We start from the raw sequence: 27,776 nt of genomic DNA on the forward strand, positions 1-27,776 counted from the left end.
GTACAGGGAGAAATCCAAGTTGAACACACACGCTGAAAGTTATTCCTGTGTGAGGCGATCATCAATCACAGTAGGTATGCAGGAATGTGACGTGGTGACGCCAGGGTAAAACTCTAACTCTGACCTCTTGGTGGCATAATGTGTGAAAATGCCTTTTTTTGCTTTAGTTACCTGTGACCCTGCTGCTTCATATATATATATATATATATATATATATATATATATATATATATATATATATATATATATATATATATATATATATATATATATATATATATTTGCTATTGAAGTAATTGAAACAAGTCCTTTTACTGGTTTGATGGGAAGTGTTGGTTAAGCAACTCAAATCAAAAATAGTGGTTTAAAAATATAAATATAATATAATAAATTATAAATATAATATAATAAATTCCAGATGTAATAGTTCATCGGATCTTGTTTGTTTCCGACTTGCTGACAGTAAATGAAGAAAAAACATGTTCCAGCTGGGCGGAAGAAAAAAACAAAAAACATTTGAAAGTGCCAATAAAATGATCTTTCCCACAAACTGAAAACAATTCATGTTTACTTCTGTCCATTGTTTGTCAGCACTCGGTGCATTCTCCCTTGCGACTTTCCATTGTCGTCTCCGAGTGCTTGGCACTCAGGCACACGGGGGGAAGTTTCAAGGTTTCACAACAGGCTTCCTCAGTCGGGACAACGAGCGCGTGAATGACAGGTTGAGTGTTGCGCTGCGCCGACGCTGGACATCACCCATTACCCAGAATGCACTGTGGGGAAAGGTAACACCCTCTTTTCTTTACCTGCAAGAAACCAGGAACACGGCAGCCTGCCTGGGGAGGAAGCAAAGCTGCTGCCCACAGGTCAGAGGAGGAATTCTCCTTGTCAAACCCCGTCCCGGTCTTTCTCCTGTGTTTCTCTTGTGGACTTTCTCTTATGGACAACTTCAGGACTTTTGTTGTGGATACTTTGTTTTTCCTCCACCTTTCAAAGAGAAGTTGTGAGTGAGAGAAGTGGGACTGTCAGAGGAAAAGGAGGAGCTCCCAGGATTCTCCATGTCAGGACTCCAGCTCCCTTCATATGGTAAATAGAGGGTCACATGGGACAATAGTCTTGAAGCAGTAAAGGGGGAGGGAAAGGAGGGAAAGGAGACAAAAACACACTGGAAGACTTTGGCCTGCCCCATGTGCAGGAGGCGGCACGTTTACCCTGAAAAGAAACCAAATATATGGATCCAAAAGCCATTTTAATGGCTCCAGCAGAGCCTTGAAAGGAATCTAGCCTGTGTAACTGTCTTCCTCTGGATACCTTCCTACTCTTTGTGGAGGTGAAAGTCCAGAAACAAGTGCAGCCTTTCTCTTCATCAACAGACTCCTCTTCTTTGAGTTTTTTTCTTGTTCCTTCTCAGTTAAAAAACAAACAAACAAAGATGCCCACCAACTTCACTGTGGTGCCAGTGGGGGATGTAGCCGACGGTGAAGCCGAGGCCGGAGGGAGCAAACCTGTGAGACTTGACAAAATCTTCAGAGAGGAAAAGGATGCAGACACTTCACAAGGACTTGACTCAGGTAACTGGTACCCTCAAATAAAAATCCATCTAATTTGACACACATCCACATGTTTTTGTTTATTTTGGGTGGACAGTAGGTGTGCATCATTGATTTAACATGCTGACACAAACACTCACGTTAAGGCGAGGGCGTGCTTCAGATACACAAATGCGCGCAGGCAGTTTTCAGGAGTTCAGCCAGCTGGAACTTGCCAGGGCAGCTGAGTGTAGCAGAAGCTGAGCTGTTTTTTTTGTTTTGTTTTTTTTACTCTGATTATTGGTTGGGACTCTTGGATTCATCATGACCTGCAGCACTGCCGTGTATTTAACAATGATCCTGCGAAGCTCCGTGAAGAGTTCAAATGTGCACGCAAAGGTTCAAACATGCAAAAGTCCTGACAGTATACTCTGAAGTACTGTGTGCTCATCACAATTCTCCCCATAATGGTCAATTTAGAAACTATTGGGAGAAATTGAATCTCAGGGTGGACTCATGCTGTGATTTATGTCCAATGTGTGGATAAAACTTGTTCAAGGAAAGAACAAGAAAAAAAAAGGATTTTCAGAATTTCAGTTCAATATTCACCTCAAATTGGCCAAGACCAAAGTGTATTTTAGTGCAGGCAGCAAGGTGAATAAATATGCTTTGGCATTAAACATAATCTTTTATTATATTGGTGGTGCTGGAAAAATAATGTGCGGTATTAAAGTTGTAAGCCTACTAGTTCCACAAGTTGACCTTAAGATGAGGAAGTTAAATCCAGGTTTTGCATTAACAGGCAGTTAATGAGTCTGCTGTGTGTCCCTGCTACATCAGTGTAAGTTATTAACCTCTGAAGTTGCTGAAGCTTCTGCAGAAATACATATCGGGTTCATGCACGTTCACGTTCATTTCACATTCTGTAGTGATCTGTATTGACATGTACAATTCAGGATTACATTTCATCGGCCTTATGCAACCTTTTAATTGAGCAATCACGCATGTCTTTGGCGTTGTTTTATCCACACTGTTACCTATAAACCATATAAAAGTTTGTCCAGGCAGACTTTTGTTAAGATAGTTTGTGTCTGTGTCTGGTAGATGTGTTCACAGTGTTGACTGAGGTGTATGTTTCATATTGTTCTAGACTTTATTGTTTTATCAATGTGTTGATGCCTGTCTGGCTTTTTGTTACATAGTTATAAATGAATGTGCAAATACTTGAAAACAAAGAGCATAGGTTCAGAGTTTCAAACATTCTACATTTTGATTTGAGAGAAAAGTAAAGCAAATAGAATAAACAATGTTGTTTTTTTAAAGCACAAATAATCTTCATTGCTTTGAAGAAGAAATATGAGGGTGATCCTACTATGATATCGAGGATTACAATGTGTTTTTAAATACATAAACATGGTTAAATATAAAGTTCTGCACCTAATATGTATCATAATGCAATTGCAAGCATACATTAATAAACCTCTGAATTTGAACTATTCCATGTGTTTTCCAAAGACGATGGTAAACCTTTAACTGTAGTGGCGAGTGCTTTCACTGCATACTCTTGTGATGCAGGCCGAACTCAGGAGGACACAGATAGTCTGTACAAAGTGCTGATTCCACGAGATACAATCTGCAGAAATGATATTTTTCCGACGCAGTATCCTGTGACCATCTTTCTGCTTGTAACGCGGTTTCAAATTGACAGTAAAACATAATACATATACATCACTGTTTCCAAAGGATTCTCAGAATTCAAAAGCATCTCAACATAATTCCATGTAAAAGGTTTTCGGAAGTCAGTGGACTTTTTTTTTTGTTTGTTTGAATATCACAGTTGATAGAGATACTATTTCACATGAAAGGAGACATTACACATTGTTCACATGCTTGTTTGGCATTGTGTAAATGCTGAAAATAACCATCAGTGTGAATCCTTAAAGCTCGATATCACCGTCATGTGAATGTGAATTTTAGTTTGCCTATAAAAACAAAAAGGGTTTGACTTTGTCTCAGCTGGATGTGTCAAGCCATGCTAATATGCTTGTGTATGCATTCCATTCTTTTGAACTTTTCACAGGATCTTGCCAGTACAAACTACTTTGTTCAACAATGTCCTCAGTCACGTTTATGAAGGCTGCCTAAGACGGTACAATGCATGCACATGCATGCACCGATGACGCAATTAATTTGTACCTTATATTGAGAAATAGGTTTTAAGTGCTTAATAAAGCCAATATTTATTTCTAATGACTGATTCATTGAGGTAAAAGAAGAGCAATAAATGTAACGGGAACAGATCAAAATCTATAAATGGGCTGTGATGCAACAGTGAGTATAATAAGACTTGACATTTTTAGCCAACAAAAACAGAATGAATAATTTTTGAAATAAAAAACTCACAAATGGACATTCGAAGTCAGCTCTATCTTCCGAGGTTGAGAATAATGGTTGGATCCATTGATGTGAGTCAGATGCATGAGTCAAAATCAAGTTAAAATCAAACATTGAGAGGATGTTAATCATCCGCCGTAGCATTGTTTTTACTGTGTTGGCCTTGTGTGGTTGGCTAGCTGCCAGGAGAAGTTGCCGTCCTGCTTGAGAAGAAAATGTATTTTTAGTTTAGGCCCCTGCACTTTTGTCTATCCGGCAATGTAAACTTGTTTGCTCTAATATTCTCCAAACTACTGCAACACAGTCAGTAAAAATCATCTGAATTAGCCACAAATAGGTCCACCATTTTCACATGGGTTCTATTTGCAGGTGGCACAAGTATCTTTTTTGTTCAGGGAGGATTTAAAGGAACTGCTGAAGACAATGACTGCAGAAATGCATGAATTACAGACATGGTTTCACAAGAATGAATTGTTACTGAATCGAAACTAAACTAAACTAAACGTATTGAATATGGGAATTGCCGAAGGGATATTCATTCAACAATACAGATAAGATGGGACTCATTGAAAGAACTCATGAAGTCAGATTTCTTAGTGTATTACTGGATGAAAACATACACTGGAAATCTCACACTAAACATGTAGAAAACAAGCACTTCAATAATATGGCAAAACTCTTTGTGGAGCACAATTCACTGTCAGTGGGGCCTTAAAGTTGTAAACATAGAAACGACATCTGCTGGTTAACTTCGGTATTACATAAAGTTTGATTTCTGCCTTTGCCTCTACTTATTTTATTAAATGTTTATTAGTTAAATTCAGCTTTAGGGAATAAGTGTTCAATAGGTGAACATAATGTACTGTTCCACAGCATAACTCCTGTGGTGTATGTGCATTTTCATTTTGTACAAGAGCTTAAAGTTTCCATGGGCAACGCAGTTTAAATTGAAAAGGAAGAACTGCCAAGCGGCAGCCACATTATTCCGGAGGTATTACGCGACGCTATATGTTGAGCCCTGGGTTGGGGGTGAAATAAGGAAAGGAAAGAAGAAGAAATCACTGCATCCATCCAAGTCTTGGCATGATTCAGTTAAAAAAGCTCTGCAACTTGTTCACGCAGTTTAAGTGAAAGAGTTATATTTAGCCACACAATGACTGACTTAGTGATTTGCTTGTGCATTGCTAAAAGAACATTTCCATGAACAGCCAGTGTTGTTGGTCTTTTTTTGGGGGGGGGAAACATCTGAACGATAAATCCTTTGTCCATTGATGTATTTATTGCATAAGAGATGTATTTTTGGCCTTGGAAAAAATATTTAAGGTCAGGCTAAATTGACACATAAATAATTCGCCAGCCTACAGTGCAATTCTGTCACAATAACGTTGGACTAACTACTGGAGCTCTTAATAATCTATAATGTAATAATGCTATACTGAGGTGTTAACTATAATAAATGAATGCACAAAAGCCAGTGATTCTTTTTCATGATGTTTTGCAAGCTGATGTCAATATGTGTTGTGATATTTTTATTTTGTATCCCAATAGGAGATGAAAGTCAGAGGGAGATGAGTCCGTTCATCACCTCAGGCAACAACATGGACAACTATGACGGCAAGAACATGGCTCTGTTTGAGGTAAGACAAAGTGCATTTCACCAGTGTTTTTGCTTTTAAATTTCCGAACTCGTAATAATTATTAGAAATAAAATCAATTCTCCGCAGCATATGTGGAAGGTAATATGAATCACTGCAGGATGTGAATCGATGCCACAGACATGAACGACGAGGTGTCACAGGTGCTTTGTCACGTTCATTCACTGATCTTACTTTATTTGAGATTAAAAAAAAAAAAAAACATTATGCTTTTTCATGTGGGACAACACAATATTGTGTTTTGACCACATTCAACGGGAATAAACCTTTTCTGTGGGTTCTCATGTGGAGCAAAAATCTACACTAAAATATTCATACTAAGAGTTACCAGGTAGTGCCAATAATCACTTTTTTTAGTAATAAAATATACCATCCTTTTCATAGCAATAAAGCTTCTTTTCTGTGACTTATTTTCCTCAAAATGTTTCTGTAGATTGTGTTGATAATTGGTGATGAATATAAGTTGTGAGTATTAAAAGTGTGACTTTTCAAGAGCTGTTGCCTTTCATAACTTATCGGCCAACATTGTAAAATACATCCAAACATAAGGGAAATTTACATCCAAGTTCAATCTTAATTTAAAAAAAAAAAGATTAAATAAGCTCTGCGGTCATAAACAAAGGAGGGGAAAAAGTCATTGATCCTGAAAACATTTTAGAATTGAAACATCAATTGTGACGTATGTAGAAATCCACAAGTCAGGAGGCGGAAGTGATAGCAATGTGGTCACAGCTCTAAATCCATGTTTTGTTTTGTTTTTCTACTGTTGCTCTGCAGGAAGAAATGGACAGTACCCCCATGGTATCGTCTTTCCTCAACAAGCTGTCAAACTACACCAACCTGTTCCCGGGTGTGTGTGAGGATGAAGAGGCAGAGGATGACGGCAGGAGGGTCACATCAATGGTACATGTCTTTTTATTTCTGTCCACATTTCCGTCGGCATCATCTGCTTTGATTCTGAAGAAGCGTAGTATTCCAAAAAAATCTACTTTTGTAACAAAAGATTGAATTTTTCAAGGTAGACTATTTTATAAATCTCTCCCTTTAAATCATTAACCTGAGTTATATCAACGTTGTGTAGCTTTTAAATAAATGAGTCTTTCCACAATTATTTCCAGTGCTCATGATCTGTCATCTTTCTGAATATTTATAAAGTGCATACTCCTCTGATTATGGAAAAAAAGCCGCAATGCAACAAAATAAATGGGGCTTTTCAGTCCACCAAAGTTGTTGTACACATTTGAAATAATACAGACTTTGATCTCCGGACTAGTGTCATGAGGCAATAAAGAATAGACTGCAGTGTAAAAAAGAAATGTACAGTTTTTTGTTTTTTTTCTTCTTCCAAGGTCTTTCATCTTATGACAATTTTATTGAACTAATTTAAGAATTTACCAAAAGCACAAAAGCCATGTTGTATATTTCAGCCTGCTGCAAAGGTTCAGAGGACGTGAGAGTGGGTGATGTCTTTGGTTCAGATTTGAAGACTGTCGCTGTTGTATTGCAGAGTCAATATTGAAATGAAAGCTACTACACATGAAGAAGATGGGCTTTATATTTCATTCATCCGCAGTTTTTAATCATGTAGAATATCAAGTTTTATGAAACATTAATTAAATGCTGAATGTTCTGATGTTACAGTAGTGTGTGGATTTATATTGGCTACCTTTTTTAGGTTTGTAATTTTCACCAGGAAACCTTGGTTTTCCATTTTCTGGCAGCTTAGGATAGTCATTAAAAAGTCAATTATTATTTTTCCCAAAACAATTTCTGTATATCACACCAGGCTTGAAAACAGAATGATTCAATCATAAAATCTAACAAAGACCAAATAATTTGACCTTTCTTTATATAGAAATCTAAGCGAAAAAGAAATGTCTAAGTGCTAAATATAATGATTGGATTCATGAATATTTGTTGCGAGCGCGTGAAAACAGTCTCTTTGGAGACTTTTTCCTCAAACCGCTCTCAGATATCCATGTGGATTTGACTAAGCCCGAGCGGTCTGCACATTTGGGCCGCTTATCATGAGACAAACAGCACAACACTTCTAAACAGAAACATTTTCTTGATCACAGAGCAGAAAATCTTTTTCCGGTTATCTTCGGTGGTCAAGCTTTCCAAATAAAAACATCCCTGGTAACAAAAGAAAGCAATGATGGAGTCAATATCAGAATAACTTTAATCTTGATGATTTGTTTTTCGCCTGACCAATTATCCTTTTCAGGATGAAAGAGATAAAATATGATAACAATAGCTTTATTGTCAGCTGCCAACGATTCAAGCAAGAATAAATGGACAATATATGTAGAGCTACATATATTTGGTGTTAACAATAGAAAGAACAACCTTAATATCTACTGTCTTGGTGTATTTCTATACAGCTGCACTAATAATTATAATAACGGTTCAGGGTTCTTTTCTAAGGATGAGGCCTAGATTCTTTAGATAAATCTTAATTTCAGGATTTTTAATTTATTTCATTGGTGTTGACATTAGTCACTGCTTCTATGGCTTCAAATGTGTTTTTTCTAAGTGACGATGCCTTAAAGCCAAATGTGACTGTATACAGGAAGAACAGAAATTACACTAAAGGAAAGTGAAAGTGCTCCAGATGGCAAGGTACTAATTAAGGAAAAAAGGTTCTGTGCTTTGTAAATAGTTCTCCCATTGTGTGGAAAAAAAATTCCACTTTTAAACTGCTGGTTTGAGAAACGGGCGATTAATCTGGAGAGGAGATCCACGCCTCCAACGATGTAGGAGGTTGCGTTTGAGTGCCAAAGGTATGGAGTGGAGGTGGATCTTGGCTGTCTGACCTTTAGTCAAGTTCACTGGATCAGATCGTGTTTGAGACAGACACGAGGAGGAACTCATGTACAGACGAGAGGGTTGTAAAAGAGCTGAGTCTGTCCTTCATCGACAAGGCAAAAGGCAAGGCACACCCGGGACAGGCCGGCAGTACGTCCAGGCCTCGCTTCACACAATCGACCACAAACATTCATTCACATCTAAAATCAAGTTACAGTAGCTAAGAATCATTTTCTAATGTGGAATCTTTTTTTTTTTTTTTTTTTTTTTTTTAAAAACCTTTCATAGCCTGAAGTTTTTCTTCTTTTTTTTTTTTTTTTTTTTGAAGTAAAGTGACTCTCCTGGTGTTTGGATAAATGTGAAGTCGCGTCCAAACCCAAGCACATAATTTAGTGATATCTCAGTAGTTTCATCAACTTAGGATTGTTGTTTTTTTTTCTCTTTTCCATGATATAATGTCATGTACTAGTATCAAACAGCAGAGACGGATTCTTTTTTATTCTTTAATGGTCAGCCTTGTCATCCAGCTTGGTTTCTAAAATGGTAAGTTTCCCTTTCAAGGATTGGCGTTTGCCTATAAAAAAAAATAAAAAAAAACTTTTTCCAAGACCCCTGTGTCTTGTAGGAGCTAAAAGTGCAAACTGTGGTGATGATACTGTGTTGTAGGCGCTATAAACAGCTGGATTTAACATTAATGAAAACTGACGAAACCCTAAAGAAAGACTATAGTCTATAAACACTCTGGAATCAGCATGGGGGGGGGGGAAACAACTCATTGGTTTTATAGTTGTCCACATTCCTGGTGGCACAATGTATACTTGCTGCCGTCAGCAGCCATTTAAATAGGTCAATAAAGCCATTGAGGATATGCTCCAATAACAGCAATCTGCCTCTTGTGCAGTGCCGCTGACACGAACCATTGGGAGCCTTTGGGTGAAAGACAGGAGGACCTTGGACTGTAGTTCTTTGTCGAAGCATTGATGATGTTTTCCCCCCTACACCCGCCCACTTAATGATAGCTCATAGCCATGAACATCTGAAGCTTGAGTCTGAAATGAAAAGGACAGACAGTGCAGAGGCAGTGAGGGGGAGAGAACGGAGAACCATAAAGAAAGATACAGCGACGGAGGAGACGAGATGTGGGAGATGTGGAAATCCACGGCAGGCCCTCTGCAGCATTTAGACAGACAACTGAGTGCAATGGAGAAAGCACAGGACAAGGCGCTCTTAAGTCGGAAAATGGTATGTACTCTTTTGAGTTTGAAGAAGTAGAAGGTATACAGAATGTCCATGTAAGGTGTGATGGGTGCTGCAAAGGTGCAGTTTAAAGTGTTGAATTATTTTCAAGGCTGAGCACAATTGAATAAGTCTGAATTATCAGTTTACTCTAAAAAACCGCATTGGTCCGAGCTTAAGCCCGCAAAATGGGATAGAAAGAATGCGGTCATCTAATATTCTGAGACAAGAGATGTCTGCTCTTTTTTTAATGTTGTCTTTTTTATTGTCAATAAAAATAATCGGATACAGTTTGTATTCCGGGAAGAAATAAAAGTACCTCCAACATCCCGGTAACCTGGAGAAAATGTACTCAAAAGTATGTCGAATGAATTGGCGACACAGGAGCAGTTGGGAGTCGAATTTTAAGCTGGTGATCAAGGCAACTGACACCTATAATAACCGTGAAGCTGCTGCATCAGGTGAATAATATAGATGCATATAATACAGGCAGGGAGCAGGCGTGAGAGTGCACCAAATAATGAAACAAATCGTTTTTTTTATTTTTATTGTGTTGTTACTCTGGTCACAGTTTGTCCTTGTTTTTATTTCTATATTACCTCATAGTGCTGCCAAATTGCAGTGTATTGCACTCTGCTATAAAATACAAGTCACCGTTCATGTTTACACTGGTTTCTGAGCTGTTTTTCAGCTGAAGGCACACACACACTCTCCTAAGAGCTCAACATCCTTCACCTTGAGTTTAAAGCCAGTCTGCTCTGGTGGAGAAGATTCATAGGGTGTAACAGTTCAACCATATATATTACAAAAAATAGTGGGGGGGGGGGGTTTTGTTGTTGTTTTTTTCCAAATTCCAAAGTCTTGTAAATTAAGTGGCTGGTCTTATTTTCGGACCAGTATGTTAATACAGAGATATTTATTATTCTGCATTCATAAAAATTCCAAAAATGTTCTGTCGATACAAAAGGGGAAAAATAAAATTGTAAGCGCAATAAGTCCATCAAAAGTTCCACTATTTATCAGTGTTGGTGAGTTTTTAAGTATTTATACATCACATGTATGTTGACATTATACAAAATGTTTTCACGAGGAATAAATGTATCCACTTTTTTGTTTGAAAGGTACACATTTCTGTTTTGTTCCCTCTGTTTCTCGACTCACTGGATTTATGTCTGCAGCATGTCGACAACTGCCTGCATGTTTTCTGCTGTTAAGTGACGGAGTCTAGTGCAAAATGTGGCCAGCTTACGAATGGTACCTGCAAAATACAATGCAAATGTGCAACTTCCAACTAATATCTGCACCGGAACAGCATCAATTACAGGAATGCATTGACCTTCCTTCAATTTTAAGGGAATTTTAAAAAAATTTCATTTTTAAGGAAAAACTGCTGTCATATGTTCCCTTTGATAGACCCGTGCAATACAGGGAAAATGCCTTATTGGTTTACTTTTCAAAGACAAAATAATAATTGTTTAATGCCAATCACCACTTTTTACACAGTATAATTAAAAACATTTTTTTTTTTTTTATTTTCTTTCCATGCATGTTATTAACCTTCACCATTCTGTATGTGTTTATCCATTACCAGGTACCCCAGATGGGCACATTCATCGGGGTTTACTTGCCCTGTATGCAGAATATCCTGGGTGTGATTCTCTTTCTGCGTCTTACCTGGATTGTTGGTACAGCAGGAATCTTGGGCTCTTTCGCCATCGTCTTCATGTGCTGCATCTGTGTGAGTAACAGGAATTCTCAACGATGGAACGTCTCAACTTCCTGCACCCGAAGTAGAAAGAATTGTGGCGCCAATTAAAATGTGCCTAATTTCCCAACATAATCTCAAAATATGGCTTTTATGGCTAAATTCCCTCCGAGTCATCATTTCTAGGCTAACGGAACAATATCGTGTCTGCAGCCGGGTGGGAAGTTTACAAAGTGGTAAATAAACTGGAGTTCCATCAATGTTCTCTCTTTAAAAAAAAAAAAGAAATTCATGGTGGCATGAGCGTTAATCTCTGTGCCCTCGCTTCAAGTAGCGAGTCCTCAAAATGGGCAGAAAATTTGTGTCTCATTTTCAACCACAGTTCGTACGTCAGTCGGTCCAGATGGCCAAACAGAGAAACGACTGTTTAAAGAGCGTGAACTTAAATGCTCAGCACTCATGTGATATGATGAGAGGAGACTGCACACAACACCCGAACACCATGTATAATCGCCCTGCCGGGCCTGACATGAAGAAACGTGTGTGTGATGCTCACTGGGGCTCTCATGATACGTCCTCTTATTTAGCATTTTGGGAATTCAAGTAGCAGATTACATTGGTGCCAATTGATCATCAAACATATCTAGTAAATTTAAAGTGAAACAGAATTAAAGGCAGCCACTTTACTTTCATAAAGTTCCATTTGCAAATCTATTACAGGTACTTTTTACAGTTTTAGGTTGGAAGAGCACGTTTTACTACTGACAGTATTTTCTTTTTCTCGTGCAGACGTTGCTCACAGCCATTTCAATGAGTGCCATAGCAACCAATGGCGTTGTCCCAGGTATGGTATTATTACTGTGTTAAATCTTTACATTTTCTTCTGTAGTATACACAAGCGGGGGATTTCAACTTCTCCTTAAAATCTTTGTCCGATTTTCCACAGTCTTACCAGTTTTAATTCAAGAACACATCATTTAAAAATAAAATGGTAGTAGCCTTTTGTGATCATAGCATAGATATACAGCTACTACTGTTTGTTTTGGCTACAAAGACAATGAAACTCTGTTAGTTCAATAGCATTTTGCAACAAAACATTTAATTGTGTGTTCCTTTAGAATGGCATGACGTGAAAATACTGAAATCTGGTATGTGTCTTCACACAAGGGAAAACACATTTATAATAGATCGATAGGTGAGTTATTAAAAGATTCTGAGTCATTAATGCACAGTTTTATAATTTAGAACATTAAACTAGTTATTTGAATATAACATTTTATTATAATAAGTTTTGTGTACCTAGCAATACTGCATGTGTTCACTGATGTTCAGCAGTTTGACCAGGACTTGCTCTCCCTGCAGCCGGTGGCTCGTACTACATGATCTCCAGATCTTTGGGTCCAGAGTTCGGAGGAGCGGTGGGTCTCTGTTTCTACCTGGGAACCACTTTTGCTGGGTCCCTGTACATACTGGGAACCATAGAGATCCTGCTGGTATGTCACACGGGGTTTCAGACACATCGGGAGTGTCCTGTGGTGCACGTCATTGTCTCATGTCACCGTTTCGCTGTCTGTCCAGCTCTACATTGTCCCAACGGCGACAGTGTTCAAAGGCAGCAATGGTGCCGCAATGTCCAACAACATGCGCGTCTACGGGACGTGCTGCCTCCTCCTGATGGCGCTAGTTGTATTTGTGGGGGTGAAGTGAGTGTTCACACGCACACACACGCTTCTTCATGTTCGCACACATAAACACACACATACCAGCATACAGGCTGACCGTTATTTCCCTTTCTCTCTGCAGGTATGTGAACAAACTGGCTCTCGTGTTTTTGTCTTGTGTGATTCTTTCCATCATGGCCACTTACGCAGGAGTCATCAAGACGCTTATCGAACCACCAGACTTTAAGTGAGTGAGACCGATTTATTGTGCTACAGATGAGAGGTTTATCAGCTGTCTGTCCAGACAACAGCCGTTTGCAGGTGGATGTTTATTTGTAAGCTTTTTTGTGAACTATTAACCTTGGTTATTTTTTAGACTTTTTTTTTCTTTTTTTACATGTAAATAATGAAAAACATAGGATAGGAATAATTATTGAAATCCCATCAATAACCATGTTTATATTCACTAACATGGACAGTTGAGTTCATTTCAGAAAATAAAGCGAAATGAATTTTCAATGTCCCAATACGGTCTCAAAAAAGCTTTGTGTGTAAAGTTCATGGTTATTCCAGTCCTCGGTGAAAACCGTTTTTTTGCTTTTATTCGTCATCACAGCAGCACCTATGTATCCATTGCATAAAAATGTTCCGATAATTTATGAGGCAATTGCTTAAAAACTACAATCATCTAAAGCAATAGCCTTTGTCCCTCTGCCCCGTCTCATCCGCAGCGTTTGTCTGTTGGGGAATCGCTCTCTGAAGAATGAAAACTTTGAAATATGCGCAAAAACTGTGGACATCAAAAACACAACCGTGAGAACTCAGCTCTGGAGCCACTTCTGTAACGCGACATGTGACGAGTACTTCGAGTTAAACAACTTTACGGAAATACAAGCCATACCTGGACTCCGCAGTGGAGTTATCAAAGGTGAGAAAGGTTCACTGATACTGTAAATCATCTCCTGAACTCCAAACATTTTCTGTTAAAGAGATGATGATGAGGATGTTTTTCTGCTTTTTCTTCAGACAACTTGTGGGGCGAATATGGTCCAGCTGGTATGGTGATAGAGAAGAAAAGCCAGCCTTCAGTTTCACCCGAGGAACTGCCGCAAGAAACCAATGACATTTATGTCCTCAATGACATTGCCACCTACTTTACGCTGCTGGTGGGGATATACTTCCCCTCTGTCACAGGTAGATTATTTAATGAAGCATGAATATATAAAAAAAAATATCAATGTTTTCTTTTAAAAAGGAACTCTTTAACACAAAAGCAGGATCGTTATATGATGTATGTATGTATTAGTTTTTCCAGTTTACTCCTACATACGTATGTATTTAAGGTTCATTAGAGATTCAAAATTGCCCGTCTTAGTGAAAGAGTGTGTGACTGTGTCCTGTTTGTTTATACACAGCAAACCACAACCTGGATAAAGCAGTACAAAAATGGAGATTTACTTATTTATTTACTTGATTGTAGATATATGCTAAATCACTCAATACCTTTGAAACAACTTGAGTAAAATTCATGTATGTGTGTGTTTCATACCAGGGATAATGGCTGGATCCAACAGATCCGGTGATCTCAGAGATGCACAAAGGTCCATCCCAATAGGAACGATATTGGCAATCCTCACCACCTCTTTCATCTGTATCCTCCAGCACAAACATTAAAAGTCTTTTCTTTCATCTGCGGGCTTTGGAGAGACTTTGATTGCGTTTCGCAAATAAATGTTTTATTTTGTGTCTTATGTTGTTGGTATTTTCCGTCTAAACTTCACGGTCAGACATCTCCTGTGTCGTCTTGTTTGGAGCCTGTATTGAAGGAGTGGTGCTGAGAGACAAGTAAGAAAATAGTTAAATTTCTGATGAATTGCATGACTACTCTTTGCATTGTGAAATTATTTCTCTTAAATGATTTTATTTTTTTTGTGCGGGGGACAAAATGAAACGACGCAATGTACTTTTATTTACTGGCCTAATTTGTGTCTGGGGATATTTCAGGTTTGGTTTCTCGGTAAAGAAGAATCCAGTCATCGGTATTCTGGCCTGGCCATCTCCTTGGGTGATCGTCATCGGCTCATTTTTCTCCTGCTGTGGCGCAGGGCTCCAGAGCCTCACCGGCGCCCCCCGCCTGCTGCAGGCCATCGCCCGTGACGGCATCGTCCCCTTCTTACAGGTTCGTCTGTCAAAGACTCGTTTCATCTTTGTCTTAGTTTATCAAAAAATTAAAAATCTGCACTTTGCTGCTCATTTATTATAATTGAATATGATTTAGTTGACAATCAATCACCTTTATACGATGCTGGTTCATGTGTTTCAAAGTGATTCACAGATGAATGTGGAGGTGATGAGAAGTTGAGAAACAAAAATGGTGGAAAATACAATTAATTATATCAGATTGACTGGATTAATCTCAGTTTCATGGGTGTTGAATATTTTCTATGAATTTCCTGAAAAAGTCTTGGAGCCACTTTGACGACTGACCGATGGTGTCAGTGGTCTGCTGTGCTGCATCCGTTGGCAAGACGAAGGCAAATGTGTTGAAAAGCTATACTCAGAAGGTTTAAATGAATTGAAATGAAGCTTGAAATATATTCAACAATATAACTAAATTAATAAAATACTGAAAATAATCAATTGTAGAATAAACACAGTGAATAAGTATTTACCAAATTCTAAAAATATCAATTGATTTAGCTAAATGAACTATTGTGACAAATATAAGTAATACACAGAACTGCTACACTCTTGACTTTTTTTTTCTTTTAATTTAGATTAACTAATTTAAACTGAAAATTTAAAAAAATATTGACGGCATGTTTTATGGGTTTGGTTCTTTTCCAGTGTCTATAAACTTGTTATTATTGTATCAAACTATGTATTTCCTAATGACATTAATCATTCAAATTTGGTATTGCTTATTAAATTACTGAATTATAAAATGACACGTACAATAGTTTCACACTCAATCACAACAGAATAAAAGCCAGAGAGACATTTAGCTGTAAAGTAAAACATAATAGAACTTATTGACCCCTTTTTTTGTTGGAATAAGACTTTTTTTTTTTTTTTTTTGTCTTTTATTATTGTCTCTCTCAGGTGTTTGGTCATGGGAAGGCTAACGGGGAACCCACCTGGGCTCTGCTACTGACGGTGGGGATCTGTGAGATAGGAATCCTCATTGCTTCTCTGGACGACGTGGCCCCCATCCTCTCCATGTGTGTGGTTTGTAACGGGAGGAAAGCCTCTCAGCAGCACGCTGGCTTTCATGCTAAAATTGTCATTTTGTGACTTAATTTCCGCTCTTATCCGCTCAGGTTTTTCCTCATGTGCTACCTGTTTGTCAACCTGGCCTGTGCTGTGCAGACTTTGCTGCGTGCTCCGAACTGGAGACCTCGCTTTAAGTTTTATCACTGGTGAGAATGTGTTTTAAAGATCTCTGCAAAAAAAAAAAAAACATTGCTTCATGTAATATTTATTGTGGTGTTGTACAACAGTCTGTGTTGTTTTGTGCTTTAGGACACTGTCCTTCTTGGGGATGAGTCTCTGTCTCTCTCTCATGTTCATCTGCTCCTGGTACTATGCCCTGGTTGCCATTGTGATTGCTGGCTGTATCTACAAATACATTGAATATAGAGGGTGAGTCTTGGGATTTACCATTGAAACATTCCATTATTTATTGTGTTATAGCAAAAAAAAAAAAAAAAGCTACAGGAAGTATAAAATTATCTTTGATGTTACGTGGCTAAAAGGTAAGTAATACCTGCCTTTCATTTCAGGGCAGTGAAGGAATGGGGAGATGGGATCAGAGGTCTGTCCTTAAATGCAGCACGTTATGCTCTCATCCATCTGGAGGAAACTCCACTGCACACCAAAAACTGGAGGTGAGTGCAGAAGCTCTCCTGGAGTGACCTCGTGACCCCTCATAGCCTGGTCACAAGTCTTTGGCGCATTTTGAAGCTCATACAATGAGGGGAAGTGCAGAAGACGTGATTTGCCTCACAGAAAGAAGACCCAGCTCGAGGCTCGGCGAGGGGATCATGTTTTGTTAATTATACTCAAAACCTTTTTGTTCGGTTGGTAAGCCACTAAAAACAAATGCTGTTTACAATGGCAACATGGCAAAAGGGCCTTTTCAGAATGAGGAAAACTAATTCAATCTTAAAATTGAGAAATATAGTGTCTCACAATTAGAAGATTTCATAATATGTGATTCCTTTAACCACAGAACACATAAAAAACAAACAAACTTGAGACAGATTCTCAAAGATAAAAACTTTTTTTTTTACATTGGGCTTTGATGCAGTTGTTTATTTTTTCTTTTGATCATCCACAGTCAAAGCTTTTAGACGACTATTCAAAACCACACCCATTGTGGCACTTTCAGGTTTTTTGCAGCCTCATTGCAAGTCACCAGTCAGACTTATAATTTGGTAAAACAAATAGAATAGAGCGGGGAATAAACCCTGACAAATTTTGGTTTGCAGTATAAATTATTCATAGTAGATGTTAATCAGAATAAATAATATGCATTTAATCTGCTCTTTGCTTGATTTTTGAAATTTTTCTCTGCTTGTCTCTCCGGGTCCTCAGGCCTCAGCTGTTGGTGTTGTGTAAAGTGGACTCGGAGCTGGAAGTGAAACACCCTCGTCTCTTGTCCTTCACCTCACAGCTCAAAGCGGGAAAGGGACTGACCATCGTCTGTTCGGTCCTGGAAGGAACCTTCATGACCCGCGGGGAGGACGCCAAGACCGCAGAGCAGGTTACTCACTTTCTTCTGTCGCCTCCCGGCGTTTGTCCTGCCAACGAAATAGGCCATCAGCATTAGAAATATGCATGATGATTTTATCTTGGTGGTCTTTTCTTTGTATCTACTCCCACTTAGTTCCGCAGCTTATTTTTGCGTCATATCTGGCACTAAATTATACTGTAGTTGCCATATAAACCATCAACACGCGTTGCTAAAACATACAAGCCACATTTAATACGGTTAAGCCGTCAAACAGTCTTTATTTATGTAGCACTTTTCAGACAGGAAATGTAGCTCAAGGTGCTAAATGCTAAACAACAAAATACATAGAATTAGACACAATTTCCAGAGACTTGCCTTCTAATTCTGTTGTGACTCTGCACAATCACACAGCTTTCTCTACTTTCCAATGACCTTTCCAGCCAGTGACACATGAATAGTCTTTGCAATTTGCTGAAGTTAATTAAATCCGCTTCATAAATGTGTCATGATACATCTGGCATTGTTGTAGTAATTAAAATTTTCTCTAAATTTTGACACAAATTAGCTACTTATAATGTTTCAGCTCATACAGACAGTACAGTAACAACTAAATCAAATAAAGTTGGGACACCTGTAGAAACTGTTTACATCCAAATCTATTGCTTACTTCCTATAATAATACTCCAATTTTAGAAACGTATTCATTTTCACCTTGATTTCTAGCCTCTTTTGTCTTCTTGCAGTTAGGTTTTCTGTGTGACTCAGTTCAAGTGCTTCAGTTCAAATCAACAGACAAACCAGAAAAGGCCAGTACATATTTTCTGCACAGTTCAGCATCTTTTCTCACAACTTGCCTTTTCTCTTGTTTTCTGCCTGCAGAATCTGAAAGCAGCCATGGCTACAGAGCGGACCAAAGGTTTTTCCCACGTTGTGGTGTCGTCCAGCTTACGGGACGGCTTCTCCATATTAATCCAGTCAGCAGGACTGGGAGGAATGAAACACAACACTGTCCTGATGGCCTGGCCAGCAGGCTGGAAACAAGCCCGCGACTCCACCGCAAGGAGGAACTTCATAGGTAAATTGCACCGGCAAGAAGAGTGTGGCGTCAAGCGAGTTAAAAAAAAACATACATATTTTTATTTCAAAGGATGCAACACTTAAACAATGGTATGTAATTGTGTTATGTGCTGAACAAGAAGCTCTCTGAAGCTCATTTCATGAGAACACATGTTCCTGTTCTGTGCTGCTGGCAGGGATTCCCCCAGAATCATTCTTTTTTTTTTTTTTGTAGCCCTGCATCAAATGTGCTTGATGTTCGTTCCAGTTCTTATTAGTTTTCACAACCAATTATCAATTGAAAGATTTATTGGAACCAACGTGATGTTACTTCATGAAACGTTCATCATCCAAAACTGATCAATCCCAACTTTATAATACTAATATATAAATAATGTTATACGGTTCTCACATTGCTATTAAAATTTTTTAGATGAATTGCCAATTTAATTTATTTTCAATGTCATTGATTTTCCGTGCAAAATATGTAGTATATAATGCCTTAAATTTATTAAAGATCATATGAAAGATGAAAAGGGAAAAGAATAACTTAATCGATGACCCTCAGTCGCACTGCGTTCACTATGTGTCTCACCAGAGACGGTGAGAGAGACGACGGCAGCACATCAGGCCCTGCTGGTCGCCAAGAACATCGATCATTTCCCCGGTAATCAGGAGCGTCTGACTGACGGGACTATTGACGTGTGGTGGATCGTGCACGATGGCGGACTCCTCATGTTGTTGCCTTTTTTAATCAGCCTGCACAAGGTGTGTGTGTGTGTGTGTGTGTGTGTGTGCGTGCGTGCGTGCGTGCGTGCGTGCGTGCGTGCGTGTTCTTTGTTAATTGAATTCAGTTAAACAGTGAATTTAGAAACTTTGTCACCATGCCCGAGTTAATTTTATTAAATTTTTTTAACACTGGAATCCTCAGTTGTGTGTTTGACTCATTCTGGCCAGAGTGATAATAAACTTCAACATGTGATTAACAAGGGTTTTTATCCAAGAGCTGTTCACACAAAGGACTGTTGTCTGGCTCTTTTCCTATTAAACAACTAATTTTAGCTACGAAATAAGATGTCAGTGGATATTCAGGGTGCAGATCTGTCCTTCGCTATTGAATATAATAATATGAAAATATGATCTGATACTTATGTGTCATGCTGCTTATTGACATAAACCGGAGGTTTTTCCACAGCAGCTGTCACTGACGTATATTTGTCTGTAGGTGTGGAGGAAGTGCAGAATGCGCATCTTCACGGTGGCCCAGCTGGACGACAACTCTATCCAGATGAAGAAAGACCTGCAGATGTTTATCTACAACCTACGTCTGGATGCAATAGTGGAGGTGGTGGAGATGGTGAGTCTCTTGTTTTGAATGGATTGCTTGGGCAGTGTTTGGCTCCGAGTGTAAAACTGTTGTCGCCTCCGCAGCACGACAGTGACATCTCTGCCTTCACCTATGAGAAAACGCTGGTGATGGAGCAGAGAACAGAAATGCTGAAACAGATGCAGCTGTCACGCACTGAGAGGGAGCGAGAGGTATGATCACACACTCTGCTTGTCCTGAGGAGCTTTGGCGTGTTGCAATGCATTATGAAGCATTCGTTGTGCAATGTTGTGTATATTTTTTATTTTAATAGCATTTCCGACTAATACTTGGTTTGTTAACAATGTTAGATATGATGAGCTGCAAAGATTTTTTTTGTATCAGACCACTAAGGTCTAACCTACAACTCGACGTACGATTACCACTACATCTAAAGTTGAGACACTTGTAGAACCTTTCCACAGCTTAATTTAGGGTACCTGCAGCCGAAACTTAATGTCTATAGTAATTATTTTGTCCCTCGAATATCACATAAAGATATCCAACAAATAATAGCAGAAACTCCACAGGTTGTAAGATTTTCATGGTTTTCCAGCTTTGGCCCTCTGACGGAAAGAAGAATAAAACTCTTTAAAGTTTCGGACCTAAAGAAAAAGGCCTATCGTACCTTCAGTGTCTGTTCTGCCCTTGCTGACCTTTGAACTCTGATGCACCTTTCCCCCAATCTTGTGCTGTGATTGGCGCCACTCAGATTCAGAGCATCACAGATGTGTCACGTGGCTCCATTAAGAGGAAGAAGTGTTCAGGTGTTGAAGCCCCGTCCCTCAACATTCAGTCCATACCCGAGGATGAGGTAGTCGCCAATCTACCGTGGTGCTATGACTCCATCTGTTCACCGTATCATTTGTCCTCATCATCCTAATCCATTCACACCAACCGCGGTGCTCGACGCGGCTCTGTCGGCCCAAGCTGAGCCGACTGGGCCGGTCTGGTCAGGTTCTGTTGACGGTGTCCTCCTCGTTTGAATTTAACTCCACTTGCTCGGTTTGCTGTCCTCCCTTCACACCGTCTCCCGACCATGTCCTGGGCAAAGTCTCAAAAGACCAGCAGCCGCCACAAGGGGGAAACAAATTCACTCACTGAGTGGCTTTTAAATGTGACCTACAAATCCCAGTGGTACCGCAGAGGTCTGCGTGAGACTCGGCTTCTTTTTCCACTCATTTCAATTCCAGTACTAACCATGTATTCTCTAAACTAACCACAGTGTGGTCTTTTCACATGTCCAGGTCCTACAATAAGTAGTTTCATGCTGTTTGTTTGTCTCAGACGCCTCATTTTAGTGCCGTGAACTCATTCAAGACTGAGCCGTGCTCGCAAAGTGGAAGGTTTTTGCTGCTGGCGTTCTTTTTAGATACGCCCCAACATTTAAGAACATTTGTGTTTGATCGATTATTTATTTATTTATTTTTTTACCTTTCTACTGTGGCATTGGCAGAGAAGATTTATTAAAGAGCATACTCTACTCTACTGCTCATCTCACAAATGTTTGTTCCCAACAACTGTGGCACCATTCAATAGGAAAATAAACAAGCTTTCTGATTATAGAAGATTTTCTGCCGAGCAGCATTGTTATAAAATAAAAGGAAATAATCTACCAAACACATATTTCCATACTTGTTTTGCCACCAAGCTTTTTTTTGTTTTTTCACAATTTTGCTCTGAAAAGCAGTATAACTGAGTTTCCAGGTAAGAAGCAATATGGGAACTGTATATATATATCAATTAAGTTTTTATATTTTTTTTGTCTTTATTGGTCATGGTCATTTGTAGTGGCTGAATTTTGCAATGCAGGTGTTTCTTGTAGCACTCTTATCAATCATTATTATAAAGTTGCTTCCTTCAGTCAAGCATGCTTGTGATGTTTGTTGACGTTAACTTCGATTTTTGGTGTGACGGAGCCACGCACAGCATTGAAACAAAATGTATGTTAATTAGAAAATTGTGAAAAATGGTGGACTTGTTCTTTGTTCAGGCCCAGCTGATCCATGACAGGAACACAGCGTCTCACTCTTTGGTGGCTGACAAAGCAACCGGAGCGCCACCGGACCGGGTCCACATGACCTGGACCAAAGAAAAACTGTTCCACGAGAAGAACAAACAACGAGAAAGCATAGGGAACGTCAAAGACATGTTTAATATGAGACCGTAAGTACATACAGCTTTGCTTTGAGTCCAAAAATGTTGTCGAAGAATGCAAGAAGAGGGTACGTTACACAATATGAAACATGGTCCGAAGATTTTTCATAAAAATCTTTAAGACCTTTAATGTTCAGTCAGTGTATTTGTAAGTTGTCACTTTATGCATAATTGGCCATTTTATGAATATTGTTAATGCAGCAGTAGTCTGAGATGATCGTCAAACCAAGTAATTGTACATAAATCCAGTCATTTATTTTTATACGTCCATTTTGTTATCATAAATTCTCCACTGAAATTTTAAACTAAAGCTCCAATTTTGAATATTGATGTTTATCTGTTGTTTTATTTTTTTGTTCCCCTCCCCAGTGAGTACGAAAGTCTGTAAGTTGTCTTCCATTACTTGTTTGCATGTGCATGAACTCCTTATGCTTGTGAGATTCCTTCCTCTAATGGCTTTCTGGTTTGAAACTAACCCTAGTTTGCATAACTCAGCCCTTCATAATGCTCATACTTGCATTTTCTCGGATATTGCACACTTTTGATTTTAACCTTGAAGTGACGCTGTAGGATACATCACTTTATGGCAGCTGTCCAATCAAATCGCTTACAAAGTGGCATAAAACTGACAAATCACATATTTAAAAATTTCTCGATTTAAAGAATTCTCATAACATAACATGTAAGGAGCTGTTGAGTGCTACTTTCCTACAAGACTGTGGGTTATCTACAATAATGTACACACTAACGTGTTAAGTTTGCAGCAGTTTTCAGTGTACAATGCATTTGTCAAGCCCAGTTTATCACATGTATAACCTTTTTACGCATCAATCATGTAAACTCTCAATAATTAGCGCTGCTATTGTTCATATATTGTACCTGTCCTATGTTTAGAACAACATTACACAAGTTACCAAATATGGTCACCACCTTAATAAAATATTAACTGAGGTGCTGGGTGATAATCACACATAATAAAAAAGCTGCATGCAAATCCATCACCACTCATTGTTTTGATTCCTGGAAGTGGCTGCTCTGTCCTGTCATAGTTTAATTAAAATCATTTTTTTGTCCTTGACTTAATATAGCAACCAGTCGAATGTACGGAGGATGCACACAGCAGTGAAGCTGAACGAGGTGCTGGTCAAGAAATCCCACAACGCACAGCTGGTTTTGCTCAACATGCCAGGCCCACCAAAGAACAAGAAAGGAGACGAGAACTGTATCCTTTTCAAACACAACTCCACTCATTGTTGTTCAGTAAGACAATAAGCATTTTGTTAGCCAATAGTCTGCAGCATTGACAGCCATAAAAAAATAATTATCTTACAGATATTATGTGTTGGCAGTAGCATTTTACACACGTCAGTTGGTTAATATGTGGATTTAGTGGAGACACACTTCCAGTTTAAACATTAGGCACTTTCTCAAGTGCAATGCAAAGTTTGAACCTATTCTATCGTGCATCTTGTATAAGTTGCAGGTTTTGCGAAGCCAAATAGCACTTGCAGTTGTGCCTTTTACTCGATCCTTTCTCTCAGATATGGAGTTCCTGGAGGTTTTAATGGAAGGACTTGACCGTGTCCTGTTGGTCCGTGGGGGAGGTCGGGAGGTCATTACTATCTACTCCTAGCACCAAGAGGGTTCAGGGTATTTGGAAGGGGCACTTGGTGGACGTACGGTACAACCACGGCAACCAAGAGGGCGAGGCTGGGGGGGGGGACGACTTCGTCTCGCACGAATGCCTCCTCCCACAATGTCGGGAGGAAAGAGACTGGAGTGCCACTTGACATTTGGGAGAACCACGGTTGCTATGAAGAAGAGGGGCTTGTTCCTGCGGTGCGGCCGGAGCACAATGCACTGCGTGGCGAGTACAGGGAGCTCACATCCTGTCCCGCCGCGGTTCCTCTGCACCGACGCTTGTCTACATGGCCGCACTGTTAAAATGCTTTTTCATCAGTGTGTTTGGACACCTGTTGGAGGAGAGTATTCACTAATGGCTTGTGGCGGCCAAGAAGAGCTCCACACTCACTGAAAAATGCAAATATTTTTAATACCAGTGTAGGTAATGTAAATGTCATCAAAATCGATCAAAGTTCTGACTTTGGATGACTGTGGAAGATGTATGTGCTTTTAAGATCAAATATTTTTCTTAATATTAGTGAGTTAAAATGACCATATTGGTTACTATCAACCAATGTGCTGGTATTACCTATAATCAGTAGTTTAGGTGCTCCTATAATTTGGTTGTTGCTGAAAAGATTGAAGTGCCAAGTGTGATCTTCACAGAATATAATGAAAATGCTGCAGATTATTTGTGACTCTTTTTTTTTGTATCTTGGTGAATTCTAAAAACTAATGTTTTTGTCCAGAGGCTGAAAGTTCAGATATATATATATATATATATATATATATATATACACACACACACACACACCACTTGTTTTCTGGTATATCAGGGTCAGCTCTGTCTCCAGAAGCCATTGTTGCAATTTTTCAAGTATGTGTAGATTTATGGGTAATGTTTAGTATTTTATTTCCTGAAAAAGGAATGCACAGTAAAATATCCCAGACTTTGTTTAACTCTGACATTTTAATTTGTTGGACTTTGTGAGTGTGAAGTCAACTTTCAAATGACTTTGAATTATACAAGTATCCAAAACAGATCTTTACTGTCATTATAGTGATGACTTTTTTTGTGTGTTGTCTTAGTTATTATGAGTTATTGAACTGCCCTTGAGAGTGTAAAAGAAAGTAGATCTCTACAATTCCCTTATGTGATCATAATGGTGGCATATCTTTTGTCCCACATAGTTGGAACTGTGACAAAAGTTCCTAATTGTGAAAGTTATCCCTAATAAACAGTGAAATTACATCTCAAGTTAAACAGGAGACCTTCTGCTACAAGGATTGTGAGTAAGTAATTTTCTAGGCTTGAAACACAACTCCAACTCCAAATGGGTGACAAAATACCAAAATCCATGGAGCATTATTTTGTCAACTCCCTTGCCGCATTCGTGACAAATCTTGCAGTGCCTGCCTGTAATGTGGCTGTTTTGTACAATATACTGGAGAGATGAACATATAAGGTGGTATAGGCTATGAAATGTTTAAGAGCCACTGTATTAGAGCATAAACGAGGTGACTGAAACCTTGAAATCGCAGAGGATCATTACCTCCTACCTAATCTCAAAGATCAGTTTTGAAGGATCTCGTTATCAAAGTGAAGTGACACACATGACATTTTTAACAACAGGGGTGTTCAATGCAGGTCGAGGAAGTCTGCGGTTTCATCACCTCCAAATCTGATCAATGTGAGATTATCTGCAGAAAGCCTCTGACCAACATCTGTAATATGCAGGACAGTTCCCCCCCCCCCCCCTCCACTGCAGACTGCAGAATCTAGTTTTAAACTGAGCATTTATCTAATGGCATTAAATCACTGATTTTAAAAATGAAGTATTTTACAGTAAAACTGCTTTGTTGGAATGACGGCCTGCGTAATGACTTCATCCACAGTGACAAATGTTTACGCGGCCTTTGAAGAAACCTCCCATATCATGACACGAAGCATGGATCTACAGACACGCACATACAAAAGCCAGGAAATGTCAAAGCAGGGACTTGGTATGCAAAGGAAATGAAGCTGAATGGGTGGTGGTGATTTTTCTGATTAATTTCGACTCATTAGCTTGTTGGACTATTTTGAAATTAGAGCCAAGGTTACGCCTACAGATTTATTTATTTTTGGTTTTTATTCATTTAATCTTATGAAACTAATCAGTTTTTCTGCTGTAATAGCCCTTGGATGGCACATTCTTATCTGATTTAATGGCTATTGCCTGACCTACGTAGATGAGTTTGTTGTCATACGTTGCATAACTAGTCTGTGCTCAGTGTCCAAAAATCAATTTAATCCTAAAATCAGCATTGTCTCTCGACTCACAAAGGAACAAAGGCAATCTTGGAGCAGCGGTAAGAAAGTTGTATAAAAAGTTGGCCCTGGATAAATGGCTTCCTGTTTGTCCGAGAGAGTGGTCAGCTGGGTCAGCACGCAGGAAACAACAAAAACCTACCCGGTCTGATGCTCGGATCACTGTTTGAAATACATCTCTTCTGCACTGTCTGTTGTTTTCAATCATTGCTCTTTGCTGGGGATTAAAGTACAGTCAGTGCTTCAGAAAGATTCAGGGGGCTTTTGTGTCATTTGACACTTTATTGTTTCCCCGAGTGAGAAGCATGTCTGCTTGTTAGCATCCACGTAAAAATACACAATGACCACAAGTGTCTCTGAAAAACACAGAGAGGATAAATTGGTGGGTGCAGAGAGGCTCGAGTCTTTGAAATGTGGGCTGTTTTGGGATCCAAAAACCTTTATGCAGCCTCTTAAGTTGTTTCGTTTGGTTTTTTTTTAGGCATCCAACAAGTCAAGTCTGATCCTGCACAAGAGACATCTGCAAATTTTTTTTATAAAAATGCAGGTATCTTTGTGCATAAGCTTTGCGAATAAGTAAAATATATGACACCCCCCCCCCTCCCCCACCAAAAAAAAAAAAAAATACACAATTTGAGGTGACTTGAGGACAATCTTCACTTGAACCCATAAATTGAAAAATGTGTTTTCACTCTGCATGGAGTCTCGGGTAGCAACAGACATGAGGCCACAACTACAGACTGACCCTTGTTCAAGCCACAGTTTGTTATACTGACTCACCAAATACAAAATTCAATATATGTAATATACAATCCCACTGATCCAATCTGATACCAAGAATTATTATAGATGGTATGAATGGCCTTGACGTTTTTTGATTACAGTTGGAGGGGCTTTCATAACATTTTTAGTAAGTAACTACTTATTGAGAAAAGTTAACTGTGGTTCCAGCATGAACTAAAGCTTTGGGTGGATACGTTTTTGAACAAAATTGGCCAACTGAGAGCTAAACCTAGCAGAGGAGCTAAAGAGGATACACACTGATGTTTTAGGAAGAGAATATAGTACATTAAAGAGAATGCAGTTGGGAAAGAGGAGTAGGTGGGGCTCTCTCTCTCTCTCTCTCTCTCTCTCTCTCTCTCTCTCTCTCTCTCTCTCAGGGTCATTAGCATTCCAGCATCTACTAATAATCGGGTGTTAACATCACAAAATGGATTCTTTTGGCCATTCCTGTCAACCCGATTCACTCTGGAAGTTTTTTTATGTTGGTTTTGGAGGGAATTATAAAAATGGTGTTTGTTTCTTTAACCTGCAGCACTCATTGCACTAAATTGTGTGATCATAAAATAAACTGCATACAGTGTTTTATATTATGTCTCTTCTGTTTTGTTTAAGCTCAAGGGGGATACACTCTTTTTAAAAAATCCTTTTGACATGAGTTTGAGCCTGAGGCCATGTCAACTAATCTGATGATTGGTCGCTTCCCACAATCACTTCAACTTCGGCCATCGCCTGAGCTTACTAACAACCGGGGTTTTTT

General features: G+C 39.0%; 1 protein-coding gene across 3 annotated transcripts; it reads left to right on the plus strand.

Moving 5' to 3' along the window:
• The first annotated feature begins 879 nt into the window (after nt 1-879).
• On the plus strand, nt 880-27,576 carry LOC308135779 (solute carrier family 12 member 7-like). Of its 3 annotated transcripts, XM_080503885.1 has the most exons (28): nt 880-1,086; nt 1,412-1,571; nt 5,472-5,560; nt 6,356-6,481; nt 11,214-11,360; nt 12,117-12,171; nt 12,690-12,820; nt 12,906-13,030; nt 13,131-13,235; nt 13,720-13,916; nt 14,015-14,182; nt 14,541-14,639; nt 14,776-14,833; nt 14,993-15,167; nt 16,091-16,209; nt 16,309-16,407; nt 16,511-16,630; nt 16,771-16,875; nt 17,585-17,753; nt 18,603-18,798; nt 19,378-19,547; nt 20,005-20,136; nt 20,211-20,318; nt 20,858-20,959; nt 22,139-22,311; nt 22,672-22,686; nt 23,391-23,524; nt 23,844-27,576. In XM_080503885.1, the coding sequence occupies exons 1-28, from the start codon at nt 1,084-1,086 to the stop codon at nt 23,933-23,935; spliced, it is 3,372 nt and encodes a 1,123-aa protein (XP_080360011.1). In that variant the 5' UTR covers nt 880-1,083; the 3' UTR covers nt 23,936-27,576. The 3 variants fall into 3 exon arrangements, with proteins under 3 accessions (XP_080360011.1, XP_080360013.1, XP_080360012.1); XM_080503887.1 differs by lacking the exon at nt 20,858-20,959; XM_080503886.1 differs by lacking the exon at nt 880-1,086 and having other exon boundaries at nt 1,121-1,571.
• Nucleotides 27,577-27,776: the final 200 nt, after the last annotated feature.

Source organism: Blennius ocellaris (genome assembly GCF_963422515.1).
Source record: "Blennius ocellaris genome assembly, chromosome: 10".
NCBI classification, from domain to species: Eukaryota; Metazoa; Chordata; class Actinopteri; order Blenniiformes; family Blenniidae; genus Blennius; species Blennius ocellaris.

Excerpts from the sequence above, each read along its gene's own strand:
- LOC308135779 (XM_080503885.1), top strand. Across the intron at positions 6,482-11,213 it reads GCAGGAGGGTCACATCAATG|GTACCCCAGATGGGCACATT; the intron begins GTACATGTCTTT and ends ATCCATTACCAG. Across the intron at positions 20,319-20,857 it reads GCACTGAGAGGGAGCGAGAG|ATTCAGAGCATCACAGATGT; the intron begins GTATGATCACAC and ends GGCGCCACTCAG.